Here is a 20,656-nt window from a genome sequence, read left to right on the forward strand (position 1 = left end):
ACCAAAGAAGTGAAAGATTTGTATACTGAAAACTATGAGTCACTATTTAAGGAAATAGAAACTGATACCAAGAAATGGAAAGACATCCCATGCTCATGGAGTGGAAGATTAAATATCATCAAAATGAATATTCTCCTCAGAGCTATATACAAATTTCATGCAATACCTACCAAAGGTCTACCAAACTTCTTTAAGAGAATAGAACAAAAACTATAACCATTTATTTGGAACCAGAAAACACCTAGAATTGCCAAAACAACCTTGAGGAAAAGAAACAGAAATGGAGGCATCACACTCCCAGATCTCAAACTATATTATAAGATCATCATCATCAAAATAGCCTGGTACTGGAACAAAAATAGGCACACAGACCAGTGGAACAGAATTGAAAGCCCAGAACTAAATCCCCACACCTATGGCCATCTAATCTTTGATAAGGGGGCCCAAAGTATTAAATGGAGGAAGGAGGCTCTCTTCAATAAATGGTGCTGGGAAAAATGGGTTGAAACATGCAGAAGAATGAAACTGAACCGCCTTATCTCACCAGAAACAAAAATCAACTCCAAAAGGATCAAGGACCTGGAGGTTAGACAGGAAACTATCAAATACTTAGAGGAAAACATTGGTAAAACACTTTCTCACCTAACCTCAAGGACATCTTTGATGAAACAAACCCAACTGCAAGGAAGACTAAAGCATAAACAAACCAATGGGACTACATCATATTGAAAAGCTTCTGCACAGCCAAAGAAACTATCACTCAAAAAAAGAGACCCCTCACAGAATGGGAGATCTTCACATGCCATACATAAGAAAAGAGACTAATAACCAAAATATACAAAGAGCTCACCAAACTTAGCACCAAAAAAGCAAATGACCCCATCTAAAAATGGGCAGAAGATATGAACAAAACATTCACTTCAGAGGAGATCCAAAAGGCTAACAAACATATGAAAAACTGCTCCAGGTCGCTGATTATCAGAGAAATGCAAATAAAGACTGCATTGAGATACCACCTCACTCCTGTGAGAATGGTATACATCAAAAAGGACAGCAGCAACAAATGCTGGAGAGGCTGTGGGGACAGAGGAACCCTTCTCCACTGCTGGTGGGAATGTATATTTGTCCCACCTCTCTGGAGAGCAGTCTGGAGAACTCTCACAAGACTAGACATGGACCTTCCATATGATCCAGTAATTCCTCTCCTGGGGATATACCCTATGAATTCCATAATGCCCAACCAAAAAGATATATACACTTCAGTTCATAGCAGCACAATTCATAATAGTTAAAACCTGGAAGCAACACAGGTACACAACAACAGATGAGTGGCTGAGAAAGCTGTGGTCTATATACACAATGGCATACTATGCAGCTATTAAGAACAATGAACCCACCTTCTCTGACCCATCTTGGATGAAGCTAGAAGAAATTATGTTATATGAACTAAGTCAGAAAGATAAAGATGAGTATGGGATGATCCCACTCATCAACAGAAGTTGAGAAAGAATGACAGAAAGGGAAACTCAAAGCAGGATTTGACTAAATGTAGAATAGGGCACTAAAGTAAAAACCCTGTGGTGAGGGGGAGGGTGAATATTTGACTTCCCAGGGCGGCGGGGAGGGGGCAGGGGTAGGTGGGTGGCATGGGACACAGTCTTTTGGTGGTGGGAATGGTGTTTATGTACACTCCTATTAAATTGTAGGCATATAAATCATTATTTAATTAATATGAGAGGGGAAAAATTGATTGTATGTCTCGAACTTTTTAAAACACAGACTGAGTCTTTTAATTTTTTTTCATTTCTCTTTTTTAAGATCTTAAAAAGTTATTGAATATACATTGGTTCAAAATTGGATATGCTTTTTGAGGCATAACTTCACCCCTTATCAGATCGACCCTTTTCTTTTCACAGCTGCAGATTTGCTTTTCCATACATGATCATGGAAGGGTAAACCTTTAACTCTTGACATATAGCTGGACTATATTGACAATAGAATTTAAGCTAGAAAGACTATATAAGTGCAAAAGAAAGCAATGTAAAGAGAATTAATCAGGAAGCCATTCTTTTAAGGATATTGTATGGGCTAACAGTAGTAATAAAGCCCTCTATTCTCAACTAGTGAGGGAGATAGCATAATGGTTATGCAAAGAAATTCTCATGTCCACATGTGTGAACTAGTGTATTTTATTTAACTGTTGATTGTAAACCATTAATTCCCCATAAAGAAATTAAAAAAAATTCTCATGCCTGAGGCTCCAAGGTCCCAGGTTCAGTCCCCCTCACCATAACAAGATTTTCCCAGAGCTAAGCAGTGCTTTGGAAAAAAAAAAAAAGTCAAACAGTCATACTTAGATATGTAGTGTAGAATAGTGAGTTAGAAGTTGATCTGGACAAATATCCAGGAATCTTCAATTAGGATCATGCTTCTGATCCACATGGATCTATCTCTTTATCTAGTAGTCCACTGAAGACTTTTTCAGGTCTCAGGATGTGAAGCAGATCTGAGTCCACTCCTTTCTATACTCTATACTAGTCTATAGAATTGACTAACAGTGACCATTTTGTTCTTGGTGAATGCTTTGCCCCTCTTACCGATTGGCGTTCCCACTCCATAACCTTTGGAGTCAATGAGGCCCCCAATCTGAGTGAGGTTGCAGTTTCTCTGCGTCACATACTCGATGCTGGTGGACTCCATCAGCAGGGCGTAGTCCGTGGTGAGCACCCGTTGGATCCCCTCATCACTGTTTTTCACCAGGGCGGTCTGTTGCCTGCTGCTCATGAATGCCCACATTTTCTCATAAGTAGATATCTTCGATTTCTGCAGGGGAAGAAAGAACACCCACCAGCAGAAGAGTGCTGAGAAAATAGACTCTATGGCTATTCAAAATCCCAGTTGTTTAAACAGTATAGGGAAGATCCTTTCTCTGCAGGTAGAAACGTCAAGTTTGGTAATCCTGAGACTTTAGTATATATTGAGATGTGGTTGAGTAGAGCTCAATTCACTGCAGGGCACTGAGGCAGCTACTGAGAGAAGACAGAACTTGCCTCACTGATGTCAGGCGTTGGCTCAAGGACCTTTTGTTAATTTCAGTTAGGGATAAAAAAAATGAAAACAAACCAACAAAACAAAACAAAAAACCACAATCAGTGATAGCATTTGCCTAATGAACTGTGGCCACTTGAGAACAAGTCATCAAGTTCCCCACTGGGCCAGGAGGGAACTCACTCTCTTGAAGATACTACTCATTTGTTCCATTTTTCTTTCTAGCTAAATTCAGCAGTCATTTCTTCATTATTTTCTGTATGTGTGTTTCTTTTCTTTTTTTTTTTTTTTTGTATATGTGTTTCAACGTCTGATCCAGCATTCCTTTGCTAGAGACAGTCGGGATAAATTAAACACCTTCTCTACTTATGAAAAATTAAAAAAGCAATTTCAATTCACTCTTAGATTTCCCATAAAACTTAGATTATACATACTTTTTTCAGATTAAAATGCAAACCATAAAACTATATGCTGTTTACCAGTTGCCTTGACATGGATTTTAGTTTTTTGAATGGTTATCTATTATTGGATATTTCTGTTTTTTATTCTGTAATTTCCATATTGCATTTTCCTGTGAATTTGCCTTCCTTTTCATCAGTATCCTTTTTGAATTACTGATAATTCTGACCTAACTCCTGCTCTCCTACATATGTATGGTGCCCACACACATTGATCAGCTTCCTTGGCAGGCACAGGGCTCCCCGTAGCAAAAGAACAGAGGAGTTTAAAGCATAATCTGGGATACGTGTGGAATTGACACTGGTGGGGCTATTCACACACAAGCATTCCCTGGGGCTCATTCAACCCTCTAAGACCTGGGTTAATGTTGGAAGCTTTATGAGTTAGGAGAGGACAGATGGCTTTATTTTGGATTGTTAGGCATTTGAAGAGTCTCTTGAGAAAAGTCTTGTAAGACAAACAGCAATTCAATAAGTAGTGTCTTATAGATAGTTGTATTTTATAGAAGCCATTCTGTCATGATTAGGTCTCTGTGAATTGCTTCTCAACCCCAGAGGTATCTAAAAACTGGAGCTTTTGTCTATATGACAAAGGTATCCTTTAAGGGTCATGGCCAATACTTTATTTGTTTTGTGATTTCATTGTCTAAGTGCCTGCAGTAACTGAATTTATAATAAAGAGAGGCACAAGTATATGTAAGAGAGGCCAGCTTGTCTTTTGGCAGTAAAGGTGCAGCTAGGGAAATACTTCCTCCATCAGGAATGTACAACGAGGGAAAATGATTTTCTTAGATGTTGAAAATTTAAATTTGCCAGGAATTTTAGAAATTGACTTGTTCCAAATTCTGATTTCAGAGAGAAAGAAATTTCAGTACAAAGATTGCAGGACTTTGGCAAAGTCACAGAACTAGTTAATATCAGAATTAATAGTGGGCCCAAGTTTCTGGAATCTAGTTCAATGTTCCTTCCATTGTACCATGATCATTTGGGGGAAATAGATCAGTACATTGACAAAAGGTCTGAAAATGCTTTAAATCTTTTTTAGTCTACCTATGACAATATGTCTTATACTCATGGACACACTATTCCCTGAGGCAGTTTGATACTGGCATCATGTTTATGCAAACTGGGACTAAACCTTCATAGAACAATTCCACAAACCATTTACCTCTTCTACTGTATTTAAATTCTACCTTAAAAGGGGTGCTTTAAATAGTTCAAAGACGCAAGTTTGTACTATGAATGTTAAAGACAAAATGAAGTCATGGTCAGAATTGTCATAGAAAATGGAGGAGGAAGCATAGGATTCTCTAAGACAGTATATCAATGAAAGGAGATGAAAAGGTTAAACTCAGAAATATGTGTGTTGCTAAACACTCTGAAGTGTGGGTCTCCATTTACTCTTGGTGAAAGGTTATCTTATTCTACATGAATGGTAGAACCATCTGTGGTCTGTTTCCATGGTATTGCTATATAGCTTACACCGGCTGTGGCTTACCACACTTGTTGAGTGTGTAAGCACTTAACAGCCTTCCCAGTCATGTACATTTGAATGGAGTGATGTGCATTGATCACTCACATGGTAACACTGAAGTGTCCAGAAACTACAAAATTTCTAAACTCTACTGTCCATATTTCACCATAACACCTTCACAAAAAAAGTATCCTCCGTCATCTGTGTTCTTCATGCTTTGAAGAGCACTGCTTTACAAAGTCAGAACTCATCTACTCGTTCCTCTTTGGAGTAGAAGGTTGTTCTTGGTCTGAACCATCTGAGATGTTAAAGAGAAACTCTAGCCTGAATTTCTTTCTTTTTTAAAAAAAAATATTATCTTTATTTATTTGTTGGATAGACACAGCCAGAAATCAGGATGGAAGGGCGAGGCAGAGAGGGAGAGAGACAGATACCTGCAGTCCTACTTCACCACTTACAAAGCTTCCCCCTTGCAGGTGGGGACCAGGGGCTTGAGCCTGGGTCCTTGAACATTGTAACATGTGCAATCAAGCAGGTGTGCCACCACCTGGCCCCATTGCCTGAATTTCTTCAAAGCATCTGTTCTTGGTAAGAACTCTATCTATATTGGTGGAGAACTTGGCCAAGCTGGACATACAGGAGACACTTTAGATTTCTTTTGCTCTTTTCCTGCTATTCTCATCCTAATCTAATTATGGGGAACACAAGGGACAGAAAACAATACTCTTTTGTCTACATGTAAAGTTCCCATTCATTAGTGAAATAGTGCTATGAGTGATATAGTGGGATTCTACCCTATTGTACATTTAGAATAATAGACTATTTGAGAATCTGGGGAGCTTAGAGTTCACAGAAAGACCCCAAAGGTGGTTAACAGAAATATTTGAAAGACATTAGAAAGACCTGTAGGTGACTAAAATCCTTTGGGATATAGTCAGTTTTCTACTACTGGCAACCTGAAAGAATTTAGTAGATGGAAGAAAATCATTGAAGTATCCTCCAGTCACTGGGTTCTACTTTTCAGATCACTCCCTTTATCTTAGTCATGGAGACACTAGTCAGCACAAAGAAGGTCACATTGGTTAGTGAAGAGATGGTACAGATTCCAGGTCTCTTTTTTGCTCACTGCTACGTTGTTACTGTCTTGTCTTAGTATTCATTAAGCTAGATCCACTCCTTTTTAAAATGTAGTTTCATATTTTTAGACACAGATCTTAATAATCCTTAAAAGTAGGAGAAAGCTTTATAAAAATTATTACAAATGTTGAAAGACCAAATAAATTCTTTGAGTGACAGTCTAAATGCTTTTTTTCACTTCTAAATCTTCTATAATCATAACTTGACAAATAGCTCTAAAGAATAAATATATTTTAAAAACAGAAGGAGTAAAAGCTTTGTATTTCACTGAATATGCCAAAGGTCAATTAGAATATGTGAGCAGTACTCTGAGCTTCTTAGTAAAACTCAGTAAACCTGAAAAGGCCTGACTCATTAAATTTAAAATTATTCATTTCTTGCTTTCTTAATCCCAGAGAGGCATCAGGTTTTGATACATTTATTTTGTCTGTTTAAACTTGATCATGTGGCTATACTGATGCTGGTGAAACATTGATGGCAAATAAATACTTTTATCTAAAATCTGCTATAAGGGAGTTTAATCTACCATCATTTTATGACCAGCATTTATTTTTCCTTTTCTCCACCAAAATGCACAAAAGTTAAACACTCCTTGGGAGACAGTTTATAGTATATCTGGGAGTGATTAAAAAAAACTGTTTACTGGAATTAGTCATAATAGCCACCACATACACTCTAAATTATTAGTTCATTTGCTAATCACAACAATGATAGGAGAAAGATACCAATACTATTACTACTTGTTCCTTTCATTTTTTTTTTTTTTACAGATGAGAAAACAGAACCCCATTTGAAGAAATAATGGTCAGGACTGATGCTACTAATCTAATTCCAAACTCTTGTCTTCTTAACCAATAAAGAAAAGCTTATTTATTTTAATGCACAAGACATTAAGCATTGTAACTTTGTCATAAAGTTGTTCTTAACAACTTTATAAATTCTCTAAAGAAACTTTCTTTTGTAACCAAAAGCGCTCCACCTTACCTAGTCATCACATGATAGACGGGATTTTTTTAATGTAAACGTAGGAAGCTTTCCCTCCAGGATTATCACTGGGGCTCAGTGCTGGCACTATGAATCCGCTACTCTTGGTGGGCATATTTTCTCTCTCTCTCTCTCTCTCTTCATTTTCTTTCACAGGACAGAGAGGAATTGACAGCAGTAGGGGAGACAGGGAGGGAGAGATAAAGAGTGACACCTGTAGGGCTGCATCACTGTTTGTGAAGCATCCTTGCTGTAGCTGGGGAGTGGAGGCTGGAACTCAGGTCCCTGTACAGGTTCTTGCATAACTGGGTGCATCATCACCTGGTCCCCAGAAGCTTATATTTCTTTAGACAAAAAAAAAAATCAATAGTGTTTTAGAACTGACTTATGGTAATGCTTGGGATTGAACCTGGGATGCTAAGGTCTAAGGCACTAAAGTGTTTTTGTACAACCACTGTGCTTTCTTCTTGGGCCCAACCAATACCATTTTAGGAAGCGCAATGATTGGGATTTTGAAGAACACATATGTATATATAAATACATACATACTGTATTTTTTCTTTTTGACAGTTTTTTTTTTAATTTTGTATTTCATGTGGACCTATTGTTTTCAATGGCTGGCTTTCTCCTGTAATACGTAAGACGTGTGTAAAGCCTGGAGTTGAGTATTGCCCAAAGATTAACAGAGACATTTTTGATTTATATCAGTGGATCTAAAAATACTAATGCTGGATGTGGGAGGGAATTCAAAGAGGGTTTGGATCCAGCGCCTTTCAAGGGGTGGATGTAGCTCTGGTAATGGGTGAAATGTGTTGGCACATATTTTTGATGAAAATATTTTGTGTATCTGTATCCCTGTGAAAAAATATTTAACTTTCATTGCAATAAGCATTATATATTAAACTGCTTCTTCAACCAGGCTAGAGGATTTCTACAGTTAAGATACATAACAGTATTATTCAGTAGAATAAACCACTGAATTATACATTAGACCAATATGTCCAAAGACCTTATACATAGAGCCATGTTTACATATATATTTATGACCATATAATTCTAGAGATATACATATATATTAGGGAGGAATTATTTTCATTTTTTCTTTTTTATATAATTGATCTTATATAAGTAATAAGTATGTCCATATTAAGTAAATTAAATAAAAAATAGTAACTTTTTAAAAAATCTGCAGTTTCTTTTTAGGCTAGTCAAGACCAGATGTAAGAAAATTCTTGAAAAAGCTATCTGTCTTTGTTCAACACGTAGGGAACTGAAGATATCCTCACTGAGTGAAATAAGACAGGAGAGACATGAATGCCAGATGATCTTACACAACTGTGGGATTTTTATAAAGACAAGTGAGAAGACAAGGTGAACCATGAATTGTTTTAATATTAGTAGATCTGAGGATACTAATGGGCCAGGTGGGGGAAGGTCCACAAGGTATTTGGGACCCAGTTCCCTGCAGTGGGAGGATAAATTTCTTTGGTGATGGGTGAAGTCTTTCGGACATATTCTGAGATGTGAAAGTGAGACTAGAATAATTCTGTAAAAATCCATTTTGTCAATAAAAAATTAAAATCAGTTAAAAGCATGGAAATCAGTTGTGTATGAATATAAACATGTGAAACAGGTGCAGCAGACTTAGATAACTGCCTTATAAAATGTTCTCTCTAACATATGGTTTAATATTTTATTTAGTTAAAAACCAACTTTCAGGGTGTTTTATAAACAGATTTAATTGTCAAAAGTCACACTGAAGGACAACTATTAGAAGAAAGTATTCATAGGATAGTGAGGGGTGTTTGTCTTTGCTATACAATCTGATCATTCTTGCTGATTATGCACTTATCTTGAAAGTTATGACATTTGGCGAATCTCTAAAGTTTTAAAAATTCATGTGTTCCCTTTAAAACATTCTCTCAGTGGGATTTCAGCACCTTTGCTAAGCCATGTTTCATGTTTTTCTCCTGTCTAGAGTTAAAAAATTGTTCTATTAAAGGCAATATAGCAGAATTTGAAAAAGGTTAGCTTTAATTGACCTCATGGATTTCTTTCTAAACAAATGTATTTTTAACCTACAGGGACTTAGCATTTTGGACACTGATAATAAAATTAAGTGGATCTCTCAAGCACAAGCTAGAAGCTCCAAGTAAGGAGTGTTCTTCTATTCAGAGAAATTTGAGAAATGTCCTTTATTCTTTGCTTCTTTAGATGACTATTTCTATTTGAAACTTGCCTCCCCATATTGGTTCATTGCTTTAATTCCAAGTGGTGCAATGCTTAGCAACTTCCTTGAGAATTCTTTTAGGTTGATGGTCCTGCCTAGCCAATCCCTGGAAAGAGATTATAAAGGTTAGAGAGTCTCTTATTCCCACAGCTGGTCTAAAGTCCCTAGACCATGAAAGACAGAAATGACAAGTTTGTTATGATTTTTTAAAACCCATTTTATCCAAGCCATTTTAGACTGAATCATGGTCTAATCTATGTAATCCTCTGGCTTGGATCTGAGTGGACAGTGATTTATTAGAAGGCAAGCTTCAATTGGGAAGCATTTCTGCCATGAATATTTTCTAGCCATTTTGGCTCACCAGGATTTTTGATGGACAAACCACCTCCTGTCTGTGTGACATATGCAGTTACATGCTGTGCTGTGCACATTCTACTGCTTATTTATTTATTTATTTATTTATTTATTTATTTATTTTTTGCCTTCGGGGTTATTGCTGGGGATCCAGTGCCTGCACTACAAATCCACTGCTCCTAAGGCAAATTAAAAATTACTTATTTATTATTGGATATAGACAGAGAGAAATGGAGAAGGGAGGGCGATATCGAGAGGGAGAGAGACAGAGAGAGTCACCTGCAGCCCTGCTTCACCACTTGTGAAGCTTTCCCCCTGCAGGTGCGGTCCAGGGACCATTTTTTTTTTTTAATTTGATTTTTTTGGATAGGACAGAAAGAAATTGAGATGGGAGGGGGAGATAGGGAGAAAGACAGGCACCTGCAGATATGCTTTACCGCTTGTGAAGCGACGCCCCCTGCAGGTGGGGTGGGAGGTTAGAGCTGGGATCATTGGCAGTGTGCCACCATCCAGCTTCCTTTCTACTCTTTAAGAAAAGCCTAGACCAAGTAGATTAGAAGCTTCCAATAGCACAGCTATATACAAGATACTGGATACTGCCCAGCAAACCATAACAAAGGGACTTTTCAAAGTTAACCCAATTAACAAATAATGTGATGATAATATTAACTATTGATTGTCTTTTTGAACCCTAAGACGGCAGGAACCTCACATCTTCACTATAGAGCCCCTACTTCCCCCAGTCCTGGAACCCTTGGATAGGGCCCACTTTCCCGTATGCATCTCCCAATCCAAACCAAATAACATTGCATCTGCCGATCACAACCTAACCAAAGCAACGATTGCTACCTCAACATGCTTCACCTCAGAATGTATCCAGAGACTTCACGTGTGGAATGACAACCCTTCAGCTTCATTACTCGGGTGAGACCTTTCCTTTAATAGTACACTCTAATTTCATCTCAGGTAGTTCACTTTCTAACAAAGTCCCATAACCTAGATATACACCAGTTTCTATGAGAGAGAGCTTATGTGCACACGTATCCATAAACTACTGCAAAATATATACCTGAAAGCAGGACTACACTGGAGTTTGCAGTGAGTACCTCCCTAACACTTCCTCTCCACTATTCCAAGCTTGGGATCCATGATTGCTCAACAAATTGTTTGGCTTCATATGTTAACTCTGTTTTCAATCACCAGGTTCCAGATGCCACCAGGATGCTGGCTAGGCTTCCCTGGATTGAAGACCCCACCAATGTGTCCTGGAGCTCAGCTTCCCCAGAGTCACACCCTACTAGGGAAAGAGAGAGGCAGACTGGGGGTATGGACCGACCAGTCAACGCCCATGTTCAGCGGGGAAGCAATTACAGAAGCCAGACCTTCTACCTTCTGCAACCCTCAACGACCCTGGGTCCATGCTCCCAGAGGGATAGAGAATGGGAAAGCTACCATGGGAGGGGGTGGGTTATGGGGATTGGGTGTTGGGAATTGTGTGGAGTTGTACCCCTCCTACCTTATGCTTTTGTTCACTAATCCTTTCTTAAATAAAAAATTAAAAAAAAAAAAAGACTTGCATAGGGGCCGGGTGGTGGTGCACCTGGTTGAGCGTACATGTTACAGTGCACAAGGACCCAGGTTCAATGTGCCGGCCCCCACCTGCAGAGGGAAAGCTTTGCGAGTGCTGAAGCAGGGCTGCAGGTGTCTCACTGTTTCTCTCCCTCTCTATCACCCCCTTCCCTCTCAATTTCTGGCTGTCTCTATCCAATAAATAAATAAAGATTAAAAAAAAAAGACTTGCATGAACTTTTATATCTTTTTCTTCTATGGTACAAACTTCACATATTGATCATATTAGATAATCTGAAAAAAAAAAACCTCAAAATTGAACTGAATTAATGTGGATTGTCTCACTCTGCTTCTTAGCTGAATTCTAAGGGTGGCATCGCCGTCTGTTTCCTATCTACCATCCAGAAGTAGCCCTTTCTGCAATGTACTACATGTGCACAGGAAAGGTTTCAAAGATGGTCTCTTTCTGTTCTAACCTCTGAAAGCCTTTGGGAACATGAACTGTGAGAGTCCTCTGTTCTTTAGCAGAATTCTCTTCTAGTGGTCATGGGAAATAAGGAAGCTGACCAAAGCCCAGTGAGAGTTTTATTTATTTATTTATTTATTTATCCAGGGAGTTGAAAAAGTAGACATAATAGAAGTGAAATTTACACTGATACATTAATAAATATAGAAGTATCTAACTTTATAATAATTTATAATTTCCAGGTAGGATTGTATGCAGATTACTTCTATTAATTCCTTTTGTTTCTAAGTTAATATTCTGAGTTAGATACTGGCCTTAATTCGCAGATAAGAATTTAAAGACAAAAGATTAAACAGCTTGCCCTGGTTGACATTTGTAATAAACAGCGAATTCAGAATTGACACCTATGCTACTTGGCTCTAGAAATTGCAGTCTGAAACACTTTACTGTAAAGTTTACCCTATCATTTGATTTTAATCATCTCTGCTGGAAGATCCTCTGGTATCCTCAATGACTAAAAAAATGAATTAAAACCATTATTCTGCCTGGATAATGATTCACAAGAGGGTATTGGGGTGGGGAAAGTAAGATCTCAAATAGTAAGATTTTTATTTTTTATTTTTGTGTGAAAATCCTCTCCTCATCTGAGGAAAAACGCGACCATTTAAACTATCGTGATAAGATCTAAGTGCACAGGATTCTATTCCGTCCTGAAAGGCACTTAATAGTATCACAATGAGAAGGAAGAGTACAACTTCTGGGCATTCCCCCACCTTCCATGCGAGATGGAAAATAACTGGTATTTTAGTGTTCCTTTATGGGAGGTACATGATGCTATTGTTATAAACTTTCTGTAAAAGAAGGATTCATCTATACAGTTCATAAAGAAGCTGTATCACTGTTGTGTCCACTAAGTTTGTCTATGAGTAGACTATTGAGTGTATCCCCTATGATTTTGATGATGATGGTGGTCTCAGGGAGTTGGGAGAGCAGAGACATTGAAGTTTTTAAGCAATTGAAAAGACCAAGCAATTTGCATCAGGTAGTTGAGAAACATGTAAATGTAAATATTTTGTCTATGCATATATGTATATGTTCAGAAACATAGACATATATGCATGCAGATGGTTCCCTTGGGCGCTGGGTGGTGGTACACCAGGTTGAGCTCGCTCACAGCCATTACTCAAGGACAGGGTTCCAGCCCTCCACATCCCACCTGCGTGGGGACACTTCATGAATAGTGAAGATGAAGCAGGTCTTTCTCTTTCCCTCTCTACCCCTCACTTTCCTTTCAATTTCTTCTTGTCCTATCCAATAAAGTAGAAAGATAGAAAGAAAGAAAGAAAGAAAGAAAGGAAGGAAGGAAGGAAGGAAGGAAGGAAGGAAGGAAGGAGGGAGGAAAAGGGGAAAAAATGGCATGGTGAGCAGTAGATTCAGAATGCCTCCATGGATTCCCAGTGATAATCCTGGAGGAAAAAAAAAAGTGTTTTGCAAGATTATTTTCCCAGGAGTATAATTTCACACCTGCTCCAAATACGTGTTTGTATACTTATTTGCCCATCACCAAAGCACTGTTTGTCCCTATTGCAAGGAAATGGATCTCCCTTCTTCCATATCTGTTTTCTCTCTCTACTTTTGGTAATGTCAGATATGCAGGCATAGACTAAGGGTTCATTTCTGTTTTACCCTGTCTGTCCTCTTGTTCTGCTTAATATTCTGAGTACAAAAATAAGAGTTTGCTAAAAAATTCTCTTAAATGAAGTCTCTGGAAGCTTTGAATTATTAATATACTGTCACAACAATAAGCCTATTGATTAACTGAAGACCTGACAAGGAGAAAGAAATAGTTTCCTGACATTCAGAGAATTCTCTCAAACATCTCTGGTGAACAATTGACAAAATGCCTAACCTCTCAGCTTCTGTAGCTAATTAGTCTGGGGTGACTGATATTCCTTGACCATGTTGGCATGGTGCTATTCTGAGTGCTGAAGGCCTTCAAACACAACTTCTGATGACCTTGAGAAAAGCTTATGTTTAATATGCTCCAAAAGTGTGTCATCTTGGATACAAAATTGAGAACTGCTCCTTTTCCTTATGGATAACATCAGCTGGGTTCTCAATGTGTCCATTTAAAATTGTGTTAATGTATGTGGCATTAAATTTATGATTTAGTCCCAGTTCTCTTGCATAATTAGAGTCTCCAGTGACCAATGTGGTTGTCCCACGTACAAATAACTCAGAGAAGGAAAACTTTATTCTGCCTTGTGCTAGACACACAATACTTTGACTCGGTGCTAATGAATGCCTGTCTTCTCTCTACCTCACCTGAACTCAGATGGAGACAGTGGAACCTCATCTGAGCTACACTTGAAATGTTGTGCAAGAGTAGCATATTCTAGTGGCAAAAAAGTCAAGTGTTTTTTTTTTAACATTTATTTCCTTTTTGTTGCCCTTGTTTTATTGTTGTAGTTATTCTTGTTATTGATGTCGTCATTGTTGGATAGGACAGAAAGAAGTGGAGAGAGGAGGAGAAGACAGAAAGGGAGAGAGAAAGACACCTGCAGACCTGCTTTAACGCCTGTGAAGTGACTCCCCTGCAGGTGGGGAGCCGGGGGCTCGAACCGGGATCCTTGCGTCAATCTTTGTGCTTAGTGCCATATGTGCTTAACCTGCTGAGCTACCACCTGACTCCTCCAGTCAAGTAGTTTTGACTGCAATTTTAGCAAGAAAATTTCTGTCACAATTTTCAAGGAAAAACATTCCAAAAGAAAATATTCCTTGCTTGTGGTTCATAGATCAAATGTGAGAGATCATTGGATTTTACTTATGCATGATTTTGAATTTCTGTGTTTCAGTATTTTGTTATTCATATATATGTATATATATATTGTCTTGCAATTACTTTTTCCTTTTTAATTAACTCTATCCAGTTTATTTATTTATTTATAAATGGCACCTGGTAGTCAATTTTTTCTTTTCCATTTTTTTTTATTAGATAGGACAGAGAGACACTGAGAGACAGAGAGGTAGAGAGGGGGAAAGGAAGATACCTGCAGATCAGCTTCACTACTTACTTGTTTATCATCCTCCTTGCAGGTGGGGAGCCAGAGACCCGAACCCAGATCCTTGCATGGGTCTTTGCACTCAGTACTGCACTACGTGTGCTTAACCAGGTACACCACCACCTGGTCCTCATTTAATTCAACTTAGAACCGACTTAAAAGTTAAGAGATACGTTTCTATCACTCGGCTGATTGGGCAAAACATATGCATATATAAGTAAATACACACCAATATATTCTGCTAACAAGTAACTTCATTTGCACTGGGTGTGGTGAAAAACACTTTTTATTGGAGGTGAGGTGGGCATGGGGCCCATTTGAGTAATGTTGTGTGTTCGCCAGATAGGGTGCAATATGTCACGTTAGACTAGGCTAAAATCGCGCTCCTTATTCATTTCAATAGCTCAGGAAAGTCATTGTCTTTTATTAAGAGAGCAAAGGAGGGAGGGAGGCCCCACTGGTGCAGAGGAGGTGGAACATTCATGTAGAGCCAGGTCAAAACTGATTTCTTATGACCCTAGCTGCTGTCACTCAGTAACTTGTGGAGAGGGAGCTACTGGGAGAGCTAAAAGGCAAGAACTTTTCTTTCCCATGTGGACTAATCCAGCTTAAGAAACCTGAATGTGTATCTCTTGAAGCTTTCTGACAGCTTGCCTCCCTGAAGGAGAAGATGAAATCATCTTTAGTTCTTATTCTCTTTTTGCAAATAAAATTCCTTCTTGATAAAGAGGGTTGCTGGGCTCTATGCAAATTGGAAATCAAGGAGTCTGTAATGTTACCATTCCTTGTGCAGCTCCCCATACACCCCTCCTTCTGGGTTCTGTATGTGACCCCCAAAAAGTTGTATGCTACAGTCTTAAGCCTCATGACTGCGCTCAGTAGAATAAGAGGTAACAGACAACTACTGGATGGTTTTCTCATATATGGAAGAAAAATTGTAAGACTATGTGAGAACTGTGTTCTCAGTGAAAAGTTGAGTTAGGGGACAGAACTTTGAAGGTGGGTGTGGTGAGTTGTACACACACATATCTAAGTCTTACTTTTTAAACTTATCTTTATTTATTTTTTGAATATAGATAGCCAGACATTGAGAAGGAAGGGGGTGGTAGAGAGGAAGAGAGACAGAGAGAAACCTATAGCACTGCTTCACCACTCACAAAGCTTTCCCCCTGCAGGTAGGGACCAAGGGCTTGAACCTGGGTCCTTGTGCATTGTAACATATGTGTTCAACCAGGTGTACTACTACCCAGTCCCCCGAAATCTTACATTTTGTAAAATAGTGTTAAATAGTTACTATAATGGATTCAGAATTTTGGTGATAGGAATGGTGTGGAATTATACCCCTGTTGACATGTGATTTTGTAACTCAATATTAAATCATTAATAATAATTACATATATATATATATATATTTGTGGATATGTGTGTGTATACATAAAATAAGTCTTACATTCCAAAGATGATGATACTGAGGAAACAAAGCTGGTGGCATGGCCTTAAGTCACAAGAATGGAAATTTTATAAATCAGATTACAGCCTTATAACAGAGGCTCTGAGAGAACTGTCTTTTTACCCTGTGGAGGACATAAAGACACACTGGTGACATAGAGGAGAGATCTCATTCCAGATTCAGACTTCCACACACCAGAACTAGGATAAATAAATGTTTGTTGTTTACAATCTACCTAGTAATACCTTGTTATAGGGACTTGAATGGATAAAGAGACCACACCTTCCTGTCCCCCTCTGTCCTTGATGGAATTCCATCTCTCTTAAAATTCATTGGAGCATTTGTTCATTTGTTGAAAACATATTTTCTTAGTGCCACTATGTGTCTTGGGTTCTAGGGTGATGAGGACAATAATAGACCAAGTCCTTGTACCCAGGGAACTAACCTTCTAGAACTTTCTCAAGTCCAGCAGTAACCTGGCTCTCTAGTCACTAGTTTTGTTAATTTGGGATTAAAATTCTGTAGCATTTCACTTTGCTCACATTCTAAGGGGTGGGTGTGAGGAGTTCAATTAGCATTTATCTCACTAGGCCTTTCTCTGAATAAAATGAAAGCATATGCATAAAGTCTTTACAAATAGGATATGTGACTGCAGGTTGGTGTGCAATGCATAGTCCCTTCTCTTTGTCCTTGTTTGTATGCCCAGAAAGTTGTTTTTTTTTCCTCCTGAAATGTTTAATACTTCATCAATTTCCCTGGGGGTGACCTGAGGGATCACTTTGGCTTGCATCTCATTTTCAAGACCAGAAAGAAAAACAAGAGATCTCTCTGGAAATTCCCAGGGAGCCACAGATGTGTAAATGGCATACAACTGGCCTGTTGTATCTCTGTGAACTATTCAAGTGTACCTGAGCACAGTCACCCCAGGGTCCTGCCAGGAAAAATGGGAACCAATACCATTTGAATTTCTAGAGCTGCGGGTGTGGCAGGGTCCCCATTTCCTTAGCATAACTGACTCCATCTTGACCTGAACCTGAATATGTGCAACCACTCTACTTGTCAAACAAGAAGCAGATCTTAGCGTCCTGTAATTATTGGTTAATTGTTGATTGTTTCCATAACGGTGGGTTCTGACAGCAGTAACAGACTGCCCTAGTCATTTCATATTTGGCTCCTATAACCTAGTTTGTTTCCTGTACCTAACCCTATAAATGATCATGCTACAATGAGCTTGGGAATGCACTCTGAGCAGCGTTTTAGCTGTGAGTGTAGTCACCCACTGGCTGAATAGACTCTCAAGTTCAGCTGAACTGGTCTTGGGTGGTCTCTGGTCTTGAGTAGTCTCTGCTTACCTCATAACACAGGAACAGAAACAAATCCGAATTAGTTTACGGAACACTTTGTAAGTAAGAAGGTGGTCTTCACAATCATCTCTGCTAAAAAAACCTCTCTCTCTCCTCTGTATTTGTACAGTGCACCTTGAAGGCAACAGAATTTTCTTTGTCTTTGCATGTCTATTTTCTGACACTGTAAAACTTTGATATTGGTGAACAAGGTAAATCATTTCAGATTTTTTTTTTCCAGACAAGTGCAATTCTGCTTTGGCAGTGTCCCTCTGTCCTATATGTCTTAACAGTGACTTTCGTGCTTCTGACAAGTATTGTGATGAATCACTAGCTTGGGATGCCTTGTGTCTATTCACACTCTTCACACTATTGATTTTGGTAAAATACAATCTTGCAGAAGCTTGGAAAGCTATCTATTTAATGTCGTTTGTCTTTAGAACAATACTTGTCCAGGGCAGAAATGATCACCACAATTTATACATGTGTTAAATCAATAATGTGTTTCGTAATATAAAAAGAATGTCTAAACACCATTTGCTTTTTTACAAAGAGGAAAACTAATCCATACATTTACATTATTCTGCTTTTTAATAATCTTGTGAGTATGGTTCACTCTTGAATTCAGTTCTTCTTTATTATTATTCCTTGATTGTTAGTGGTTAAATCAAATTCCCCTGCATAGATAATTCCTGTTTTGGCAAACAAACACTGTTCTACAAAAAAGTGTACACTTTTTCTTACAATTTTTTTTTTTTGGTCTTTGAGTTGATAATCTTCTCAAATTAAAATAATCCACTTAGTCCTGGAGTAACAGAGACCCATTGATTGGTAATATGTGTGAGAAACCTTGACAAAGGATGATTTTATTTTTAATATTTAAAGTATGCAAATCCCATAGGCAGTTACCTATCCAGATAAGCAAACTTTTCTTGTTTGTCTCTATGGGTGTTATTTTGCATGAAACTGTTTTTTTTTTTTTTTTTTGGTCTTTCACCTGTATAATTAAAAGAAATGCTTCTAAGGGCCAGGTAGTGGTGCTACGTGTAAGGGCCTAGGTTCAAGTCCCCAGTTCCCATCTGCAGGAGTCAAGCTTCATGAGTGGTGAAGCAGTGTTGCAAGTATAACTCTGACTCAGTCCCTCTCTACCTTACCCTTCTCTCTCAATTTATCTCTGTCTTTTTAACAAATAAACAAAATAAGTAAGTACAAAAAGCTTTTAGTTTATCTCTGTCATGGACCAACTATGTGACTTTACATAGGTAATTTAGCATCTAAAAGTCATGTTTTCTTCTTAAGTGAAATGCATCATGCTTTCTTTTTTAAAAATATTTATTTATTCATTTTCCCTTTGTTTTTGCCCTTGTAGTTTTATTGTTATAGTTATTATTATTGTTGTTATTGATATCTTCATTGTTGGATAGGACAGAGAGAAATGGAGAGAGGAGGGAGAGAAAGAAAGGGGGAGAGAAAGACACATGCAGATCTGCTTCACTGCCTGTGAAGTGACTCCTCTGCAGGTGGGGAGCCAGGGGATTGAACCGGGATCCTCTCACCAGACCTTGTGCTTTGCGCCACCTGTGCTTAACCTGCTGTGCTACTGCCCAACTCCCCTGCATCATGCTTTCTAAGGTATATCTGACACCTCTAAATCTCCACATATTTAAACCCACTCTTATCCCCAGGAATATCTGAAATCTTATTATGAAACTACTAAAGCTTATTCCATAAACAAGGCAAAACTCAATTTCACAGCTCTGGGTAATTAATTTAAAAACTGTGAATGGAGAAATGTACTTGAAACTAAAGTGATATCAGCTCTGACTTAATTCTCCATCGGTGCCTGGAAGTATTGCTCTGATTGGTACAGATACAATATTGGACAGAAATCCCTGGGATGATTTTGGTTTTGATTTTTCCAAATAAGTTTCAATATCAATTCATTCACTTGAAATCAGCTGCTTTCTCATGAAGTATAGCACAGAAAAAACAAAACATTGATATTGAAGTATTCTGGTTGTCAGCATTTCAGATTAAGGAAACTCTTTTGCTAGTTCCATGCATGAATGATTAATTGATGGGTGTTAGCCTTCATTCAGAAAACAGCTTCTTTTTAGTATAAAGGCAAGAGAGGGTTAGATACATCAATCTGTGGATCTGAGTGTGCTGAATTGAAACTAGAGGGAACAATACCTAGTTGGGGACCAAAAAAATTGCTTTATGCTGACTGTTGAGTGCAAGTGAATTGCTTGTAATGGGATTTTGTCATTGTAAATTTCATTTTTACAAAGAATGTCCAATATTGGTTTTGGAGAAACTACCATAGAACACTTCTCCTCCCATTCAGAGTGAGATCACCATTGAGAATACACACTGTCACTTCCTTACCTTGAAGAAGGTCATCGTGGATCCATCTCTGACAGCCCCATATTCAATCTTGGTTTGCTTTGCCAGATCATCAGCCGAATCTATGGGGGATTCCATTCTCTCTACTGTTAAGAAGGCAGCCAGATTGGCAGTGTAGGATGAAATGATGATGAGGGTGAAAAACCACCATATCCCTCCAACTATTCTGGTTGATAGAGCTTTTGGCATTAGCTCTGATCCTGTGAGGGTACCATCAGAGCAAAAGTGTTAAATGGGAAAGGGAGCATTTTACAATTCAGCTCTAGTCTAGGGAGATGATGCATTTTTGTGACATAAAATTGTACATCCACCAAGGACTCACTCTGTTGTGTAGAGATGAAATAGATGTATTTTCTCGAAAATGGAACAAGTCCAAGTGACCTTTTATCATTAATCATTATGGTGGCTTAAAATGTCATTTGTGGTTAGCTGATAATATTACATGATTTTAACCTTGAAATGTTTCATTTATAAAAAATGGACACTTAATTTTGTTTCTTATATTTGATGCTGTTTGCTTTTGCTGACAAAAATCAATCCCCGAATTTCTGGTCTTTCTTTACTGCCTGATGTACATTTTATTGATTGAGAAAACTGTGCTAGGTCTTTGTACAACTATGAAAAAGTTGCGAAGTGCTAAGTTATTTTTATTTAAGATCAAAGAATTGAAAAATT

General features: G+C 38.1%; 1 protein-coding gene across 5 annotated transcripts in view; it reads right to left on the bottom strand.

Annotated features, from left to right (window-relative positions):
• GRIK1 (glutamate ionotropic receptor kainate type subunit 1) overlaps positions 1–20,656 on the bottom strand; it is a 519,153-nt gene that overhangs the window by 31,328 nt on the left and 467,169 nt on the right. For 4 of the 5 annotated variants that reach the window (XM_016190588.2, XM_060198591.1, XM_060198592.1 and 1 more), the window contains 2 exons: positions 19,964–20,181; positions 2,598–2,823 (listed from right to left, as the gene is read on the bottom strand). In XM_016190588.2, the coding sequence (XP_016046074.2) occupies positions 2,598–2,823; positions 19,964–20,181 (444 nt within the window). The remainder of the gene's footprint in view (positions 1–2,597; positions 2,824–19,963; positions 20,182–20,656) is intronic. The other variant, XM_060198593.1, reaches the window with a different exon arrangement.

Source organism: Erinaceus europaeus, chromosome 9 (assembly GCF_950295315.1).
Source record: "Erinaceus europaeus chromosome 9, mEriEur2.1, whole genome shotgun sequence".
Classification (NCBI taxonomy): domain Eukaryota; kingdom Metazoa; phylum Chordata; class Mammalia; order Eulipotyphla; family Erinaceidae; genus Erinaceus; species Erinaceus europaeus.